The following is a 21,677-nucleotide window of genomic DNA, read 5'->3' as shown; positions in this document are numbered from 1 at the left end:
TTGTGTAGGAAAAGGAAAAGAGATCAAAGAAAGGGCTTATCCTAAACACCATAAGAAATTCAGCAAGACAACTGTTAGTGCTACTGAGTCTGATGACTTCTTGTCTGGACATTGTGCCTTAGGGCTCAACTTCATGCCAGACATCTGATGCTTTGCCTAGCAGAACAGTGGAATCCGAGAAGAGACTTGCTGAAAATTATGTCCTATTTCCCAGCAAGGAAATCTTCTTTAACGTGGTGGGTAATGCTAAACAATTTTGAGCAGCCTTTTACAAAGAACGTAGTAGAAAACAACCATTGTGGTTGGTTGAAGGTAGAGAAATTACCCACATCTGTATCAAGAGAATGTATGTTTCGTTTTTGTGGATTTTTTTTATGTGCCCATTTGATGCATTAATAGATCTAAAATGTCACCTGTCACAAAAAGCATTTGCATTAGGATAGCATTTTGAAACATTTGTATTAGGATTGTCATTTCCAGGTAGGAAACAAGTCAGAAGCTTTCTGACCTGGCTGGAACAGAATTGTTGGAAGTAAAAGCAATCACTTAAGAGGGAGACTGAAGGTATATCTCACTCCAGTTTTCCACCAGATCAGTCTGTGCGATCTCCAAAACCCCACCTACCCCAGCCTTCATTCTTGTACAAGAAATGCTGGTTGGCCTTGACCACGGTGCACTCTGCCACTGCCTAGTATAGGAGCAGCAGCCTGGAGAGGGAGATGGTTGGGGCAGAGGACCCTGTCTTCACGTTACAGGACTGGGGAGGAGGGTGGAGCTTGCCCTGGAGAAGCTCAGCTCTGGTCCCAAGGTTGGAGCACAGGTTCTGGGTTTAGCTTCATCTGGCAGAAACTGCCAGTGTATTGCAAGACGGCTTCATGACAGGCACCAAAGTGGGAGCAACAGGGACAGTCCCTTGAAAATGTGCATTTCTGATTTAAGCTAAAACAGTAGTATAAAGAAATCTAGTTACTTCAGAACAGCTTTTTTCAGTCGGATTTGTGACTAAACTGTATAGTGCTTGCCTTACCTGTGAAGCTCTCTGGTTTCAGAGCTTTTCCAGCAAAGGCACTGCAGAATCAAAATCTGAAGTTGTAATAAAACACCCCCCAAACTAAAGGGCCATTTTCATTCAGTGAAGTAAACTGCAAATTAACTTACTAAATTTTGATTATTTAGCATTTTATATTTTATCCAGATTGAGTTTGGGAAAGGCTTAGCCAGAAATATTTTTGTTACTAAGTACCTATGATTTACAAACAGAGTGCAATAAAAATCAGGATGATTATAAAGATTCATGTAGGGCGTCTGACAGTGAAGACAGAAATGTCCTGTGTCACCTATCTATCAAGGTTGGCGTTGTGATGATTTTTTTTTTTTTTTTAAGTCTAGGCCACTATGCCATACAGCTTGTAAAGCAGTTATAAAGTACTTCAGATCTGAATTAACATTTCTCACCTATTTTTCTTGCTCTTTAAATTTTTAAGCTTTGTAGTATCCTGGAAATCAGCTTTTTGTTTGAGCTTTATTTATATCCGTCAGTGGGATATACTCAGAAAATACTGGGAGGATGCTGTTCGATCGTGCAGCAACTGGGAATTTACATTACCAAATTGTGAAGTGCAAGGATCAGTTTCTTCAGATGATGAATCCTCACTTCTGATTTTCAGGTTTTCTTGTGTAGGTTTATATATGACTTATTGAGGTTCCTTTTGTTTTATAATCTTCCCTCGTTATGTTCAATGTAGCTCAATGATTGCATTAATATGTACATTTAGAATTCTTAGAGAAGACATAAGGTAGAAAAGAAAGAGGAGATAATTTAGGCTATGCAAGGACAGGAGAAAGGACAAAATAAGTGCTTGTGTATTGGAATAAATGCTTCTGCCGTCATTTGAAATCAGCCTGTAGGCAGTTTTAACTTATATGACCAGCATTTGCCATGCAGATCCTTAGTTCTTCTGACCCTGGCAGAAGTATAGAGGTCAGATAGCCAACCAAGTGCAATGCCAAAGGCACAAACAAAAGTTTTTTTCTTCTCTGTCCATCTGTGTTTTTTTTCCTTATTCTACATGTTTATAGGGCATGAATCAACAAAATCCATTGTGTTGCTCGTTATAGTTCAAGGTAAAAATAAAAAATTAACTTACTTCTTCATATGCAATTTCATGATTCCTTGTCAAAAACAAAACAGCTAGTGGCTGGATATATTAAAGCTATAGGTCTGGTTTTACTTGAAGTGGCAAGTGATAGTTCTCAGCCATACTGGAGCACTAGGAGCAATGTTTTGTCCTGGTTGGGTTTTTGCTGTATGTGGGCTGGCATAGGCTCAGACAAGCTAAAATCTTTGATTTGGGGTAATCTTGTGTTATCCGTTTGGGGGTTTGAATGTTCATTCTTATCTGAAAAATGTTAACATAGAGTCTTCTGAGAAACACTCCGAAGGGTTCAGCTTGCATTAATACTGATGTTTCCATTTCTACGCAAACAAAAGCCAGTGACAGCGGCTAGGATGGGGGAAACAAAGTTCCTCTGTACTTTAAGAAAAGATCTCTCCTCCCACCCAAATCTTGAAGTTCTGTCCGGCTCTGCAACTTTATCACTATTCAAATTAGATCTAGGAACAAAGGCTCGTAGCATTTTTTTTATTTTTTTTTTTAAGGAGTGTTAGGATTGCAGAATTGGGACGTGCTGCCCTGCCGGTGTAAAGTAAAGTGGAGGATTTATGGAAGAGAAAATAGAATAGAGCCTTAAAAGTTTGGCTTTAAAAAATGGAGCCACTAGTTTGACAGATTGTTCAGTAAATGTTCATTTTATTGAGAATTATAAAAAAGGTGCTTAACGCCTCTCTGCCATTAATATAATACATTAAAAGGTTACTGTCAAGATTAGTGTTTCAGCTCTGAAAATTGACTGTAAGGTTTATGGGCAGCACTGTTCATATTCTGCTTGGAAGACAAGGTACCTTCTACTTATCACTTGACAAAACCATTATGATGTTACAAGGCTTTATGCTGAAAAACTTGATAAATAGTAAAACATAAATAAAATCTCATTTGAAAAGCAGGAGAACAGCTCCTGCCTGTCTTATAGCCAGATTTAGCAGATGCGGGTTTGAATGCAAAACAGTTGTGAAAATAGCCAGTGTCAAACTCGTGCAAAATTAAACTTGTGGGGTGTTCTGTTTTCAGTGGCTGTTATTGTTGAAGTGCTCCATTTCAAAAGCATGCATTCCTTCCTACAGGAAAAAAAAAAATCAGATTCCTTAGTTGAAATTAATTAGCATTCAGAAACCAGATAGCATGTTTTTGGGTATTCATGAGATCTCTGTTTGAAAAAATGTTTTTAACTTGTAGAAATGTGTTGCAACACACAGATGGGAAGAAAAAGAAAAAAAAAATCTCTTTAGCAAGCACTGTGTGTAAAAGGAATATTACATTTTGCACGCTCCTGATTACCCTGTGTAAACAGTTTTTGACATCTGTCTTTATAGTTTTCGAGGAGAGGAAGACTTTGTTAAAAGAACCATTTTTATACAGCAGTCACCATTTCAGTCTTGCTTTACCTGTATTATGAAAGCAGATGGTCTGCATGTCTTTTGAATATTTATAACTATCAAAAACAATCTCTTGCTATTCACCCTTAGGCTTATGAGATGTCAGGACTGTTCTGGTTGAAAAAAAATCATCTTGGGTGTTTACAGAAAGAGGATTACATTAAGCTGAAATGACTATACATTTTCCAGTTTAATATTTGTCCATCAGCTGTTTAATCGTATTTAGATAATTGTGTAAATAAGTTGTTGCAGCCCTTGCCCCTTCCACTGAGCAGGCTTGAAGCTTTAAACACCGATGAATGAGTTGCAAAAACGCTTGGATTTTTTTTTTTTTCCCCTCCTCCTAGTTAAACATCCTGGAAGGCCTAAATAAGTTTGGGTTACAATGCTGCTTTTGAGGGAAATGCTTCATTTGCACAGGAATCCCCAATATCTAATTCAGCCGTGTTGTTTTAGGAAGCTGCTGTGTCTGTTCCTCTCTGCTAAGTCAGTTAGCATGTATTTGTTTTGTGTAAATACTACAGCCCAACTACCCCTTCATGAGGCATGAAAACAACCTCATTCTGCCCATATAAAAATAATTTTAAGGTTATTTAGGGGGAAGTTTTGGGACTGTGGGGGTTAAAAGCTTTTTTGACTGGAAGCTGAGCAATCACTGATAACAGATTTTGCTGTGGTTGGTTGATTTGGCAGAAAAGCATGAACAGTTTTGGTTTAGATGATTGAATTAACCTGATTAACATTGTTTTTGTTGTTTTGCAAAAAGGACAACAGTATACTTTTAGCAATGATTGAACAATGCTTCACCTGGTCTGAGAGCAGTACTACAGGAAATGACTCACAAATGCCTCCCTCATAGCACCTGTGCTGGTGGCTGAAGCGACTGGCCAGCATGAAAGGCACGGGTCCTTGCCTTGGCTTGCAGGACACACCTTGCATTAGTTTCTGACACAAGATGAAAAGTGTCTGATGCTGCTGTTTTATCAGTTTTTACTTGATGGGCATATGAAAGCAGTTCTGGCTGAGATTTAAGGTCTTTCCCCAGAGAGTTCCCCAACTTATTTGAGAAATTATGGTGCCTAGTTTTCAACTCTCTGATATTTAATATCCCCGAGAGAATGGGATTTGGTTCAAGCTACATGGAATGAACCTCAGCTGAACTTTGCAGCGAATTCTACCCCTACCTCCACACAGTTGTTGGATGCCTAATTATAATTAACTTATTTGGCTAAAAAAAGAGCACTTGGGCTGCAGCAGATGGTATCATTCCAGAATAGTGGGATTTCTGTGAAGGTGGCACCATTTCAGACTAGATCTTCTGATTCTCAGAGCAGGACTGTAAGCGCCGTGTCTGGGGAGAGCGATGGAGGGAGGTGAGAGAGGAAAATTTGTGATCTTGAAGTCTTGCAACTTGCTTTCAAGGGTAAACTTCTAGGAGATGTGTTAAGACTGTGGATCTGTGACCAGTTTTTGCATTCTATCAATTTTCTTGGTGACGTGTGAAAAAGAAATGAAATTATGAGTGATGAATGTGATGCATTTGAATATGCCTGATATTTGTGTGATGCATTTATATTCGTCATCCTTGTACAGGGAAAGTGTCTGCCTCTGGGGCTCACAGATAAGCAATACCTATGTACAGTAGTACCTGAGTATGCTTCAAATACACTCATGCCCACTTTGATTACTGATAAGCCTAAAGCCAGACATTGGGAGCTCCTCACATGTGACTGGGGAAATAAGGAAAACTTGTTAAACAATGTACCTCTAGTCTAGAGTGTAAATCTCTGAATACCATTAACTTGGAGGGTTTTATATTCAGTTTTAGTCCCTAAGCATAGTGGGCATCTGTATAGATAGACTGTCACTAAAGCATATAAGAATTACACAGCAACAAGAATTATATAGGAATTTCTATAGCAAAGTGCATCTCTCTGCACTGATGTGACTGAAGATTTGATGACAAGGTAATATATAAGGAATAGAAACAATGAAATGCAGTGTTGTCAAGTTATTTTCTGAGTTAACAAGATAGTAATATTTTATCTGGCTTGTAAAATTTTGCCTTCAGTGAATTAGTAAATAAATCATTGATTCTTCCTGATGAGGATTCTTAGTGTATGTAATACCACTTGAAAGTTTGCATGAGTGTTCTCAAAGAAAAGCAAGATAATTTTCATTTTAAAATGTGTAGGTAATGTCTATGATTTTTTTTTTATCTACTTTGAAGATTTAGAATAAAATCCCACTATTTAGCCATCAGAGTATCAGATTCACATTGTGTCAAAGAAGCTGAAATTCCTAACACTGTTATCTAAACAGACTAGTCCCCTATTTGGTTGTAAAATAAATTAACTGCATTAAATTTGTTTCTGAAGAAGCAGGGGATATCACAAACTGCCATGTCATTGGCATATCTTTGTAAAATGACATGGAAGGGTGGAATAGGAAATCCTAGACAACAATATTCATAGGCAATAGGTAACTTATTAAAATTATTATCCATCTACGTGTTTTCATGCTTAATAAAGTTACTTGGGCAGGAGAAGACATCTGAGATAGACAAAGTAAAATAAAGGAAAACCACCTTGAAGTCTAAATGCCATCCACAAAATACGTGCAAATATGGGAAAGTTGCAGTTGCCCATTTTGCACATGCAGATCTGCAAATTTTGCATATACAATAACTGTACATTCATATAATTTGTCAGTTCAGGTCTACAGAAGCTTTTTTTAATCACACAATTTATATCATGTACCCATGTTTTAAGTGGTTTAATCTGTAAAAGATCTTAAACAATAATTTTGTAAGCTGCAGACGTTAATGGTACTGCTATTATGTTAGAAATTGAAATTGGGTTCAGCTGAGCTTGGTTCAGGTCATTCAGGCTAAAGTTGCAGTAGTCTATTAAGATTTCAATCTCCTTTTATATCACTGGCAAAATGCTTATAGTTAATTTCAGAAGTGCCAGATTAATATCAAGGAATGGTAAGAATTTTGGTGATTCAGAGAAACACTAAAATAGCTACCTGATGGGTAAAGGGTATCTACATTTGGCGTAAGTAGTACTGCCTCACTCTAGCAATTCTGAGACTCTACAAATAGCATGTTACTGGGTAATGTTAGAAAACAAATGGTTATAATGAACTTCACTAAGATCAATAATCAAGGTCCTTTTAATCAGAAGCTGAACTAGCCTTATAAGAGAAGACTTAGAGTAATATTTATTGCATTTTTACTCCAAACTGTTTCTTCTAGTGGTTATTGCAATTTTTTTTAACAGAGTTCATGCTGTGCATTGATTTTATGACAGCACAAATATAGCTAAATGTTACATGCTGAATAGCAAAGAAACAAAATAATCAAAGCTTTGTCTTTTTGAATGTTATTGTTTTCTCAATATGTTGGATGATTCCTCTAGTTAAGCTAAAAGTATCTACTTTCCTCATAGAAATCTAAAGGGTGGCAAAGTTCAGTCTATTGGAATTATATTTGCTAATTTTGTTATTTATGTATCATAAACCAAATATAATTTTCATGTTGGAGCAGCACCTCATTTTGAAAGGCTTGGTTTTAATTGATTTTTTTAAAAAGAATGTACTAGAACTGAAAGTTTTAGGCATTGTAAATTCCACTGTTTTAAAATTGGTTAAAACTGAGCAGAAGGTAAATTTCTCACTGTAGCTATTTGATATCTCGAGAACCTTTGAGGAAAAAAAAATCTCTATCATCCTTTAGTCTATTTTATACCTAATATTCAGAATTAGATATGACAATGAGAGTTTCATATGCCTCTTTCTGTGAATCACTTAAAATGCCCTCTTTAGGAAAAGCAAGTCTGGGTTTGATTTAGGTAGTTACGTGTGTATTTTATCCTTCTAGAAATCATTTTGTTTTACCCTACCAATAACACATTCAGATAAACTTTGGTCCTGTGATTTTCCAGGTTCTGCTCTGTATGTAAGTGGCACAAAGGGAATGGGCATGGATTTCTTGGGCATCATTACATATCTGGACTCAGTGTAGCATTTGTATGCCTGTAAACTTGTGTTGGTACATGAAGGGTCAATCAAATTTAAAAGCAGAAGTAGCACAAACAAAAGGCACTTTCATGATTAGCATTTTCCATCCAGAGCCCATCCCGTGGCCTGATATTTCTTGGTCGATAACTTTGTTCTTCCCTTAGTACATCTGCTTTTTTTGCTCTCATTTATAATAAACCTTGGTTTGGTTTTATGCTCAATTAATGAGTTTTTTAAAAGGTTTTGGACAACAGGATCAAAATGCAATATGGTTCTCAAACTCTAAAAATATAATGGTTTCAACAATTGAAATAATTTGTGCTTTGACTTGTACTGCTCTGTATTACAGATTATTTTTTTCTTCTCCCCTTTTCACGCAGAGTATGATTTCTTCCATTGTGAACAGCACTTACTATGCAAATGTCTCAGCAGCAAAATGTCAGGAATTTGGAAGGTGGTATAAACATTTCAAGAAGGCAAAAGATATGATGGGTAAGCAAAAAAAGAAAAAAAAAAAAAAAAAAGAAATTGCCATGATGGTGTATACATACCATTATGTGTCAAGTTGAGGTCTGTCACAGTCATATAAGAAGCCAGGCCCCTTCATGATAAGTTTAGGATGCTTTTGATGAGTAGATGTAGAAAGTACATATATAGTGAAAGAATTCATTTAAATAAATATTTGCTATTGAAACAGCCAAACTGACTTGGTTTGCCAGAGATGTAAAGCTGTCATTCTGTAAATCTAGAGATCTTCTACAGCCCAGAATAATTGTTTAAAAAACTTGTTCCTGGAACTGTGATGGGCTGGTTTCTTTAATGTATGTATCTTTTTCTTGCTCTGGCTAATGTATATTTAAAGAAAAAGGCTTCTATAACTATCACTGCATTCCAAGAAGAATGCTATAATTTCATGAATTCATATATTTCTCTAACTTTGGGACCCTGATTTCAATTCATATTAGGAAATAGTTGTTGTGACGATTGTTTGCTTGTTGTAGTAATCATGAGTAAACTACTGGAGAGAAAAATACATCACTGGGACATATTAATTCTACAATACCTTTTATCTTTCTGTGTTGTGCCTTTTTAAAACTATTTATTAAACCTATTAACATAATTTTGAACATTTTATGTCAGAAAATTTCTACATAGTTTTCAGCAGAATGAAGAAATGGTACCTCAGTTTGGACCGAATTTTGAGCCTGACTTAGCTGTTAGTATTTGGAGAAAAATCATTCATCTACCAGAACGGGTTCCTTGCCTTTTATAGCTTAAGGCTGTAATGAAGACAATGAATCACTTTTGTGATAATTGCTTGAATTACTGTTCCAAATGAATGGCCCACTTGGGTTGATACTCTACTTTCCGTTGGTGGAAATAGGCGGCTTCTCTCCTTCATCTACTTTGTACCTTGTGTGCAACATTGAACTGCTCTGAGGGTTTATAGCCTTCTGAGGACCTGCATGACTGCACTTGGTTTGAGGCGGTCCATGTCAGCAGAGTGCCTGCATGGGGGCTGACCATCCCACAGCACCTCCTTCCAGCCCCATTGCAGCGACACTCCAGCTGTGGGGCTGATGCATGGGACAGCCCCTGCAAAATTCTCCTTACGTGACCTACCAAGACAGTTTCATCATCTGTTCATCTGGGGACACGAGAAACGTGTGCATGTATTCCTGCTTAGGACAACAGGGGAGGGCAGGCTGTGGGTGGGAGTCCAGGTGTTGATTTCTTCTTCCAGTTACTTTTGTGAAGAAAAGGGTGTTTTGTACTGAATACCTGTTAGTGAAGATCATAGTCACTATGAAAAGCACAGATATTGCCTCATCCTTGTTAAATATGATCTACTGTATAAGAAAAAATAGCTACAACACTTTCATGAAGATACTAGTTTTTTGGTTTTTAAATAAAGCATGTTTTCTTAAATCTATTTCCAGACCAGCATTGCTAAACCTCTAAAATGGAGGTTGTTTAAAATGAAAAAGTGATGTATACTGGTAAAAGTGAGACTCCTTTACATTAAGCTAGAGTTATTCTATATTGTCTTATCACACATGAGAGAGGAGCTGGAAGAACTCTTGTAGTTTAAAAAACTGTGTTGTTAATTAAAAAGGAGGGTGTGTCAAGGCAGATGAGTTAATATAGGAAAAAAAATCAACCATGTTGCAAGTCACTGAAAAAAAAAACATGCGTACATGGTTGCAAGATAAAGCAGCCCATCTGTGTAATTTACATAAATTATACTAGTTCCTAGCAGTCCCATACAATTGATGCTGCATCTAGAAATTAGCAAGCATGGGGAGGTCTACACCACACCCTGCTTGTTACAGATTTCCAGTGGCTGGGAACTGCAGATGTAGTGGCAGGGACCCCACAGGAGAAGCAAAACCAGTCACTGGGGCTTCTCTCTCCAATCTGGGTGAGTTTTCCAGTAACAACCCTCCTTACTCTTTGCACAGATACTCTCACCGTTTTACTTGCCGCTTCTGCAGCATACAGAGGGACTTCCCATCTTTGCCCCACTTCTGGTTGTTTGCTGCCATGCCTTGAAGCACCCTGCATCCATCACTGTGGGGATGCCCTCTGTAGCCACATGCTCCTGGTTTGGTTGGCAATTGGTGCATTGCACTTTTGCAGAGCTCTCTAGAAGTGACTCCTTTGCCATATGTGCTTTCCAGCACATTGTTTTGGCTCTGATGTTCTGCTGGTTCCTCCAATGGCTTGGTGACAGTGATGGGCAATTTGTTGTGTTTTTTGTTGTTGTTGGTTTTTTTTTTTGTTTGTTTTGTTTAAATATCCACTGCACCATTATTTGTAGATATTTTGAAGGCAAATAACAGCAACAGTGATCTTATGGACTTACTGATCTAGGCTGGAGAATACTGTAAGCTCAACCATGAATGTTGAGCTATTTTGTATTTATATATTTTTGTTAGCATGTCTTGCAAGGATCATGAAGTTTGTGATTTTCAGTCTTATGTTGGCTTTTTCAATGTTTCTTTTCCACCATAGTTGAGATGGATAGCCTTTCTGAACTATCCCAGCAAGGTGCCAACCATGTCAACTTCGGTCAGCAGCCGGTCCCAGGGAACACAGCCGAACAGCCTCCATCCCCTGTTCAGCTTTCTCATGGTAGTCAACCATCAGTTCGGACCCCACTTCCAAACCTGCACCCTGGACTTGTATCTACTCCCATTAGCCCTCAGCTGGTAAATCAGCAGCTGGTAATGGCCCAGTTGCTGAACCAGCAGTATGCAGTGAACAGACTTCTAGCCCAGCAGTCCTTAAACCAACAGTACTTGAACCACCCTCCTCCTGTCAGTAGATCCATGAACAAGCCGTTGGAGCAGCAGGTCTCAACAAACACAGAGGTGTCTTCCGAAATCTACCAGTGGGTCCGTGATGAACTGAAACGAGCAGGAATCTCACAGGCAGTATTTGCACGCGTGGCTTTTAACCGAACTCAGGTCAGTCTTTTTTTCTTACTCTTTTAAATCTAGCATTTTAAATCTTCTCTTTCTCTTTTTTTCTTTCTCTCTCATTAATTAATTCACATATTTAGTAATTATCGCCTTTTAAGTCTCTGTCCTCAATTCTGTCTTGTCACTTAGCTCCTGTGAAGGAACCACACTTCCTTGTAGGACCAGTGTCCATGTTGATACAGTACAGAAATCTACAGTGATAGGTTTGTGGAAATACGCACTGTTTTTAGAGATATCATGGTTCCTCTCCATCTTCCCTGGAAAGGGAATGAACAGCTCTTTGTGATCGTTCACAAAGTCACCCAAAAGATTGCCTTTGTGTTGTAAAGGTATGCCAGTACTGACCACATGCATGCACTGAACTACTGGTTTTCTTTTCCTTATTTGTGTTTATTATTTTCAAGTGAAAGTCTTAATAACATGACTCATAGGAACTTTCCGAAAAGACCTAATTTAAAGAAATAAAACCTTTATTTTTAGATCTTCTGCTCTCATGTGTTTTTGCAGTTTGTTGCAAAAACAGTAGTTTCTGAGATTGCCGATGTCCACGTCAGAGCATATACTTCAGCTCTTCAATACAGAAAAAACTAGCCCTAGCAAAGCTGATAAGTAACACTAAAATGTGTTATTTTTTACACCTGTTTTAGAAGCTAACCCTGTTATAATTTATTCTGCTTTATGAATTTAACTTAATGCCATGTTGCGTGGAATTTAATCAAGCAGAAGTTATGAAAGAAACGTCAGTATACCCAAAGTAAATAAGATCTCAAAATTTAAAAAGTCTGTTTTAACAGAAAATAAAATAGGATTTCCTCTAAGAAATATTTTTAAAGGATGTAGGTAAACTTGTTTTGGATTCCACATTTTTAACTTAGGGAACAAGTATTTGCCCATTGTAGAATATAATAAAAAATTATAATTTGGGATTCTCTTGAAATGTTGATGTTTCTGACTTAGAGAATAAAAATTATTTCTTATGCACTTGTACCAGATTTGAATCAGCATGTTTTTGGTAATCATTCAGAATTATTATTACCTTTATTTTTTACATCCTTCAGCTGAAAGGAAGTACAGTTATGGGGTGAATTCTCTGTAGAGCTGTGTATGTGTCCTTGTGTCTTTCCTCTTAACAGTAGAGGAGACTTTGAAGATTTGGGTCTTTTATACCAAATTTCATGGGATGCATGAACTCATGCAGCTTACATAAATTCAGGCAGTGTCAGTTGTTATATTTATAAATAAGCAACACAGATTTGTTTAATACAATAAGTAATATTTGGGGTATTGATACTCTAAAGTATCAAAATACTAATAGTAGTTTCAAGTTACCACGGTTTGCAGCTGCCAAATAATTCAGAAAATAAATAATTTATTATTTACTTCTTTCTCAGACTTGCCTAAAAACAGCTTGGTTTTTTTCCTCTCAGCTTCCTCCCCCTTCCAAAATCATTTGTTCAATTTTCTCATGCAGTTTTTGGTCTATTGCTTGTTTTTGAACAGTATTTATCTGAAGTACAAGGACAATTCGTTCTGACTGGACATTGAATTTATATGACGTGCTGCATAAAGATACTCATAAAGATGCATAAAGATGGGATGAAAACAACAGTAGAGCCAGATTTCTAGTGCAAATACTGATTCCTGACTACTAGACATTTTTCTTACTACCAAAGTTATTAAATATTTGTTTAAAGTTCAGTTCTTCCACAGACATTGTAGTTAACCAGCTAGGAAGAATGTGTTGTTCAAAGTGACCCAAAACTGGGAAGAAATCAAAAAATGAACATTGAAAAAAATCCAGGAAAAAGATATGAAATATATATATACGTAATATATTTTGGCAATATTCAACCAAATCAACTTGAAAGAACACAGAGTAGTATCCCCATATCCTACAAATTGTGTTAGCTAATCAAATTAGTATTTGCAGTTAGCTACATAACTATTTGCAGTATTTGTTACTTATTGTGGCCAACGTAGAGAATAGAAAGGAAAAATACTAGGAGCCTAGGCAACATTAGCCTCAGTATGGTGAAGAAATAAGTATACTTTTCATATGCAAGTGAAGCCCCACTGAATTCCAGAGGAGTTCGATTTTTGGCACACTTCACCTTTGCAAAGCTGAAAATTGTCATTGTACCCACAGGAATAGCTAACATGCAAGTATAAGTACAGGTATAGTCACCTGTGGTTTTTATATGAAAGCACAGAAATTTGCTTTGCTTGCTGTGCTTCCGAATTTATCACAGCTTGTTCAAGGATATATCCCATTTAACTAAAATTAAGGCAGCACTTTAATAACTGTTGCTGTTTCGAAGTTATTTTCTAATATTGATGTAATGTCTTCTGACTCTTTTTTTTTTTTTTGCTAAAGCAAGTGAAAATGCTTGTTTAAATTTATCTACTGTTTTCCGAGATAAAAAGCTAGCTCAGGCTTACCACTGACATTTTTGAAACTGCTATAAGCATATTTGTGCCGTGTCCAGGGACCATATCATGCCATCAGTTGTTGAAGGCAGAAGACCTCACCGAAATCAGTCAGGAGTTCTGCACCCAAAAAAAAAAAAAAAAAAAAAAAAATCTGATGTTAAGATATGGTCTCAGATGAGGAGAGAGATTTGCTTTCACTGTAAAAGTTACGGAAGTGAATTGTAAACTCAGAGTAATTTAGCTTAGTGTTTTAGTAATAAAGATGAACTTCAGTTGAATTGGCTGAATATGTTGGTACCTCATTTTACACATTTCTGCTCTATAGTATGAATACAGAATTTGTGGTTTTGTTTGGGGGGGAGGGTGCAGGGGGGTAAGTGAGGGGTGGTTCTACCAGCTTAGCATAGTAGTTCATCATTTGGCCATCGTTTTCAAGATTTTTTTTTAACTTTTATTGTGGGGCGAAAGTGTTGCCTGGAAATATTTCTGCTTCCGCTTTGCCCAAAGGAAAAAAAAATGGTAAAATTACTACTGAGAACTAAATCGTTTGGTGTTTTTTGTTGTTGTTTTTTTGTTTCTAAATTAATGTCTATTAATAGGACAGAAAAAACCTCAGCCACACCTAAGAAAATTGTAAGGGTGTTCAGTGTTCTTAATCTCTTCTCGGATAATTTCCACCCTACCCATACCTTCAAAATGGTAGTTTCAAAACCGTGCATTTTTCAGGAATGTGCCTTGCGAAGTTTAATCAAAGAGGAGGCCAGAAAGCTATAACTTGCTTGCACCATACGTGCACAATAGCACAATTGTTGTGGGCAGCAGAAGTAGCTTTGGAGGCTGGAACGCCTCTCCTTGCAAGAAATTTCACAGCAGTCCTGCTAGGAAGGCTTCAGTGCACAGTGAGGTCTGAAGTTTTATTTGTCCTTCAGCAGTCGCTATTCCAGCTCACTGGCTGCAAAGAAACAGGCTGAATCCTGTTAGTATCCCTTTGTAATGCACCCTGGAAAAGTTCATTGAGTCAGGATCTGTGCAAGCAGGTCCAAGTTTCACCTCAATCTTGGCTACCAAATGTGTGCGCCAGTCTCTCAACTTGCTAGAGCAATTTTGGTAAATTGAGCTATACATTCAGAAAATTTCAGTAAATTACATTTCGGTTGCCATTCAGCTGAATTAATGAATTTAATATCTTTTCCAGCTGCTGTCGGTATACTGGATGGTTCAGCTTTTTCCCAGGCACTTTGCTGGGCAGAAATGGTGTTTGCGATCAGCTTGCTGGTCCAGGTGGCACCAGGCAGCCATGCGGTGACAGCACCGATGCAGGGTGGCCCTTGAGAGGATGCAGCGAAGCGCAGTGCCCCTGCTCCAGCCTGTCCCACAGACTACCCCCAGCAGATAGGCTCAGTCTGCCCCTGCAGAGCTCCTGTTAAACCAGGAGGCTTTTCACGCTGCTTGGTTCTTCTTGAAAGAGCTGGAGAGGAGCATCGGCATTTGTTCCTCTGAACCACCTTCAGAGTCTTAGACAAATAAACAAACTCCTCTCCCATTTCTGCAGTGTTTGTAAATGCAAACATGAGTCAGGAAATGGAAAGCTTTGGTTCCCACCAGCGAGTCTGACATTTGACTTTAAGGCATAACTTAACCTGGTGCATGGCACGGTGACATCTACGTGCTGCACAAGTGAGGAGGTGTTAGTCATGGTTGTGGTTGGAACTGTAACTCCGAATTGCCTGTCTTTGTTTGTGTACACTTTCAACCATAACATTTGCTGCTTGAGCTCAGGTTCTGCTGTACGGAGGTGACCTCTCATCTCCATCGTCGTGAAAGGAGGGGGAGTGCTTTCTGCTGCTTTTGCCATGTCTGACTATTGTAATTCTTCTCTTCCCACAAGTGACAGTTTTACATCTCAAGGTTTTTGAGTACTTCTCAGTGTTTCTGCCAGATACCTTTCTCTCCCCCTCCTTTCTCCTTCACCCCCATACTTGTTTAAAATATTAGCTGCTAGGATTTATTGCATTTTGTTAATGTATAATGCCTTCTCTCCTATGTGAAAACTTCTGTGTATTTAGGACTGTGCTCATACTAATTCTGGGCAACTGCTATTTCAGAGAACACTTGGATGCAGTAAATGGCTCCATGTAATTTTAAAACAAAATCCAAGTTTACACCAACCACCTTCTCAGGCACTTTTTTTTTCTTCCACTTTGTCTTTGGCTCACTTTATTTTCCAGTAAAATGAAAAATGAAGATGGATTATTCAAAATTGATAACAGTAATGGACCATCATGTAATGTTTTATTGAATTTGAGTTCTGTAAATTATGTGGTAGAGAGAAATTTGCCTGCTTAAGTATAACAGAAATTGCCACTGTATTCATATAATTCTTCGTACTGTAATTTAAGAAAAAGAACACTATCCATATCACTATTGAATAAAAGGTAAAAAGGTGCTATTACACTATCATGACGGCTCTCCTCTTGCTACTAAGCGACATAGATAAATGTGTCTGCTTATAACTTCCTTGGCAGGGATCCAGGCCTGTGGGTGGAGCTTGCAAATAATCCTCCACCTGGACATGGGGCTTAAGCACCCTGCGATGGAGGCAGATAACAGTTGAGGACGTTCTGCATATTTTGGGGAGGTTTGGGCAAATTGCATTTTTCTTCTGGAAGCTTTGAAGTTCTGCGAGGCTGATAAAATCTATTTGAATCAATGATTACGTTCAAAGAGGAGACAAACTGGGGGCCAGACAGGCAGCGTTTTTGTTCACTTTGGCAGACACTTTTGTTTATCTCCAGTTTTAAAGAATTCATAATTAGCTTTTGAAAGCACTGATAATATTTATTGAACATTTTTGTGCAATTAGTAATGAATTAGACTTGTGATGACGTGTAAACTTTCTTTTTTCAATGGGTCCTGGTAACATCTTAAGAAAATACATTTCCAGTGTGAAAGAATAAGAGGGAGGAAGAGCAAAGGGGACTCTGCCCCTGACAGTTTCTATAATCTCTATACCAAATGGCATGGATCTTCTGTGCGACCTGAGGTACAATATCAGGAGACCACACCAAGACTTGCAGCTTTGCAAGCCAGTTCAGGCCTAGTAAAATGAAGGGTAAATTACTGCACATAGGAGGCAAGACTTGAGAGCCAATGTATTCTTTCTAGGATTTTCCCATTTTACTTGTTGTCCAACTGTCTTTAGCTGGATTTTGTTGCTCAAAAAATTGAAGCAGTAGCAACAAATTAATATTTAAAGCTGGCAAACTGTATCGTAAGACTTGCCCTGTACCCGGTACTACACCTTTTTCATCTGTTATTTGCATCCGTATTCTGACCTTTTCATTCGAAGCAAGCACCTTCTCATGCCTTCTCCCCACACTCTCATCTCCCCCTCTTCTCTCCACATCTGAGTCCTCTGCTGTGCTCCCAGCTCATGCAAAGATTCACACCAGTGATGGGGAAAAGGCAGGTGAATTAATACCTAATGACATTTCCTGCATAAATTGTTATACTGACAGACACAGAGGAGGGGGAAAAAAAGTTTTATTTTTTATTATTTTCTAGTATGGTCCAAAGTATTTTTCAAGGACGTTTTCTGTGGTTGACAGTGGGTTGCTGGAAAGGAGTCTTCCTTCCTGCCAGTGACCAGTTCACTTGTGTTTAGTTTTCCTTTCTTCTTTTTAATCCTGGAACACTTGTTTTCAGCACAGTAGCAGTCAGAAATCACATGTTTACACCTTAATCATACGTCCTGTGCTCTGCGGGCAGCTCTGCCTTCTCTTCAGTGGCACAAAATCATTTTTGATGCTCTTTGGAGGATGGGTAGCATAACCCTACCATTAACAAGCAGTAACAGTGTGAGTACTTAGGTACAAAAGTACATAAACCTTGTAGGCAAGAATTTAACTGCCATATTTGCTAATAAGTCTATCGTTGAGGCTAAACAAAATTTTAAAATTTGTACTCCACCCAAATTATACTTTTGTCTGTAACTCATTTATTTACCTTCTAAATAGTTTCTGCCTGGACACCAGAAAAGAGGAGGGATGAAGAGCAGTGGTAAGAAAGCATCCACCAGATTATTATTATTTTTTTTTTAAGTTTACCTCCAAATTATCTTTCAGACTCAATGCTGGAAGGACGGTTTGTGTTTTCCATGCCATTTCCCTCCTGTGTGTGCAGACCCATATGGAGCCATGAGGACCACGTGGCCCCAACATAGTGATTAGCACCTCTGTCCTCATTGCCCCGGGAGGCAGAGAGGTGATGGGGCAAACACAGAGCTCAGAGCCACACTGGTGGGTGCTGACCTGCCTGAGCACAGCTGCCTGGGAGCGGTAGCTTTGCAGCAGTATCTCCATACGGGGCTTTTGCCTGATAAAAAAGGATATTTTGGGATAGGAGACAACTGCCATAGGTGGTTTCATAGGTGTGAGCATCAGACTCATCATCAGGAGCTGATACTTCAGCCGTAGCTTTCTGTGAATGGCCATCTACGGTCAGAATCATCTCTCTTAGCTTTTTTATTACTCCCTTCTTACACCTCCACCCTTCACACCTCGATTACCCCCAAATAACTTAAATGTTCTTTAGGAAAAGGAACATCGGGTTGTGTTCTTTAATGTCACATCAATGTTCCCTTTTTACACTGGCATTAGAAGTCTCTCATGCCAAGCCTCCCCTTGTCCCTGCATGGCAACAACATGTATTTTCAAAAGAAGTTTGTGTTTGCTTTTGCAAAAATTACAGTTTTCTTACTGCAAGTTTTGTAACTTCAAGACAGCAGAGCATTTTGTACGCCTGACGTATTTAAAAGGAGAATTTGGCAGGGGGGAGACTTCAAGAACCTGTTGATGTTAAACTTCTAGTTGCACTCACAGGTTCATAAATATTTCATCTTTTAGAGTAATTAGGTGTCCCAGACCGCCAGACCTGCTCCATTGTGGAGAACCGAGATGAAGTGATTATGCAGGGAACCTGGCGTGGTCTGTACGAGCCGGCGGCATGCTATCATCTACAGCCTGCCATTCCCAGCTCACTGCTGCCTATGCCCTCTATGCTGGCTTTCTTTCACTCCCCAATGCTTGCTTTTGTGTGTCGTTGTTGGGCTCTGAAAGTTGTCAAAGGACAGCAACAGTAAATGGACTTAGGAAGTGGGACCTGCACAGCAGGTGCTCAAATAAAACAGCCCAGGCAATGGACGGGGTGAGGATTAGGATAGTCTGGTGAGGGGATGAGGGTGGTGGGAGGAGGAGAGGGGCACACTTCTCTCCTTTCAGTGGCCAACAGTCAGTTTTTGACACCTTTTGTTAAACTCTGATATAAAACTCTCTTATCTAAGTATTGACTTATTAAAAATTTAGACCTGAGTCAGTTAAGCCTGCAGGACCATTACGAGTTTATCATCTCAGATTAGCTGTGGAATATCACTTCCTTTCAAAGAGCTGTTTAAAGTGCTAGAAATGTGGAAAGCCAATTTCTTTAGGTTTGCTGTGTGCTTTGTCTGGGAAGCCTGAGAACAGCACAGCATCATGCCTCTGGACTATGTGTGTTTCACTTACTCTTAACTTCTTGTGATTGTCTGGCGACTGTGAAAGATTTCATGGCAAGTTAAGCCAGTAAAAGGAAGGAGACCTATTAGGCAGATTCAGTTTGCGTTGTATGTAAAACAGATGCTTAATAGAATTAAGAGCACAATTGAGGCTCTCTTCTCTGCTACCTAAATTGCCATTAATATATTCCTGTGTGGAGTGGATAGTACATTTGGCCACTCTTGTTCCAAGCTCAGTGGAAAGAGATCTGATGAGTAACGGCTGTGCAAAGGATGTTTTCACCAGGCTAACTGTCCAGCATTTTTTTTCCTCCCCCTCCCTACAGGGCTTGCTCTCAGAAATCCTCCGAAAGGAAGAGGATCCCAAGACTGCCTCGCAGTCCTTGCTGGTAAACCTTCGGGCTATGCAGAACTTCTTGCAGCTGCCAGAAGCCGAACGAGATCGAATTTACCAGGACGAAAGGGAAAGGAGCTTGAACGCAGCCTCTGCCATGGGCCCCGCACCTCTCATAAGCACACCACCTAGCCGGCCTCCACAAGTAAACTGCTCTCTCTGTCTTTTGGATTTGCTTGTTGTGCTTTCTCCATATCCCGCCGGGTGATGCCTTTCTTCAGGACTAGAAAGCTTTTGCTGTTGAATTCTTTAAACGCTCGCAGAATCATTATTTGCAGTGCATGTCACAAATTAAATTTAAGGAATGTAATGGATGATAGTAGCAGTTCATTACTAGCTATTTTCTAGTTTTAAGATAAACTCTATCCATTATGGCCTCCACAGAGTTTTTTGCTCTTTCTATTGAGACATGAGCTTTATTTGGTCCAGGAACATGCTGGTTTTCTGTTGTTGTCTTTATTTTTTCCTGTAATTCTCAGGTATTGTTTTAATGATAGAGTTTTAAATAGGGATTTTGAAGGATTTGGGCCACTAAACTGAGTGGGAATGAAAAGCAGAAGTATGAGCACATTGTATTGCCTTAAAAAATATCTTCCAGAAAACAAACAGGTAAAGCTAAAGGTCTGGGGGGAGATGACTCCCTCCTAAAATGCTGGGGGCACCTTCACCAGTTTGGGCTTGGTAACAAAATAGCCTTGCTCTATTCATTGCTGTAAAAGACTGGGATATGTTCTTTAAAGCTTCGTTTAGTTCGTGTTCAAATGAAACTCCTATTGATTTCCATAACATCTGGTGGGACTATTTCTTTAATTCTCCCCAAATGAAAAAGTCTGATAGACTGGTATCCAGAAATTCAACGGTGCAGTTCTTGTGTCTGTAAAGGAAATTCTTGACCCTGGTTTTAGGGTGCATGTGAAATGAAAGTGTGAGCTATAGGAATGCATGTGATTTCCATAAAGACGAAATGAAGCTGGGAAAGAAACACTTCAAAAAATTCTGTACCTTTTCTGAAATACTCTGCATTGCTGTGGCTCAGGGCTGTACCTTTACAAGGACAAACCAAACTGATCTACAGATAGGTGGAAATCATGCTGTCCTAGATTCACTATGCAAAGCAAGGCTTTGGGACTGTGAAAATTTTGTGACGGTTGAATGTATAAACTCGGGGCAGTTTTTTAACTAAACAGACTCAAGCCAAGTGCGTAGGACTATATTCTGTACCTTTTCTGAATGCTACAAATTTCTGCAGATTATTTTTCAAATACTCCTGTAGCTAATGGATGCTAAGGACCACACAAAAGTAATGAATAACGAGAACATAGGAAAAGGGAGGACAGAAGATCTCTTCTGACCTGCTACAAGTACTTTTCACAAGAAGAAGAAAAAGAGGAAAAAAAAAAAACAACACCAGAAAGAACACACTGTACTAATGGTCTAATTTTGCTGTCATTGACTGAGTTTAGTCTGTGAAATCCACTATAGATACTCTCCAAGATAAAGGAAGAGAGTCTATTTACATAGTAATGCTTTAGTGGGAAATAGTTAAGTATAGATAACTCTGTTTAAAACAACATTTAAGTTTGGTTTAATATCTGTACCTGCTCCCACAGCCCAGGTAATTCAGAGCAAAGGCTAACCCTCCTTCTTAACTTATCTCTTTCTGCCAAGGTAATGTCTCACTCTGTCTCAAGTGGTCTTGGGCAATTTCACAGCTAAAGAACAGAGTTAATTACAGGACCTTCCAGAAGGACTACCTCTGACTCGACATCCTTGTATTGGTTTTAATTCACGCTTTAAACTGAATAAATTTTCAGCCAGAAAGGGAGACTTAGGGTTGGTTATAAGTTTACTGGCAAAACATACTCTTAGTCCACTTTTTTCTTTTTTTTTTTTTTCTTTTTGGTGTTGGTGTTGGGAAGATCTATGTCTCTATTGTGTATTTGTTTACATTTGCATTTCTTTTTCCTGAGACTCCAGAGTATTGTTAACCTAATCACGACAGTTAAAAGTAGAAACAGCATATGGTTTTGTTTGGATCCTTTTTAAAAGGAAAACAGGTTAACAAGGAATCCTTACAGACTAATACTTGAGTTCTGTAGAACAAAACAAGTATTTTTCTAGTTATTGTTCTTTGTCATTCAACAAAATATATAAGCACTTTATCTATTGGATGGATCAGGGATATAGATGCCTCCAAGTCAGGATGCTGCAGAACTGTTTTAATTTGTTGCCAGAATTATC

General features: G+C 38.6%; 1 protein-coding gene across 9 annotated transcripts in view; it reads left to right on the top strand.

The window, feature by feature from the left end:
- Positions 1 to 21,677, top strand: part of SATB1 (SATB homeobox 1) — a 93,398-nt gene that overhangs the window by 38,457 nt on the left and 33,264 nt on the right. For all 9 annotated transcript variants that reach the window (XM_040547322.1, XM_040547328.1, XM_040547327.1 and 6 more), the window contains exons 6-8: positions 7,957 to 8,068; positions 10,592 to 11,046; positions 19,369 to 19,581. In XM_040547322.1, the coding sequence (XP_040403256.1) occupies positions 7,957 to 8,068; positions 10,592 to 11,046; positions 19,369 to 19,581 (780 nt within the window). The remainder of the gene's footprint in view (positions 1 to 7,956; positions 8,069 to 10,591; positions 11,047 to 19,368; positions 19,582 to 21,677) is intronic.

Source organism: Cygnus olor, chromosome 2 (genome assembly GCF_009769625.2).
Source record: "Cygnus olor isolate bCygOlo1 chromosome 2, bCygOlo1.pri.v2, whole genome shotgun sequence".
Lineage (NCBI taxonomy): Eukaryota > Metazoa > Chordata > Aves > Anseriformes > Anatidae > Cygnus > Cygnus olor.
Note: the sequence above shows the minus strand (reverse complement) of the source record. Positions and strands in the feature narration are given on the sequence as shown.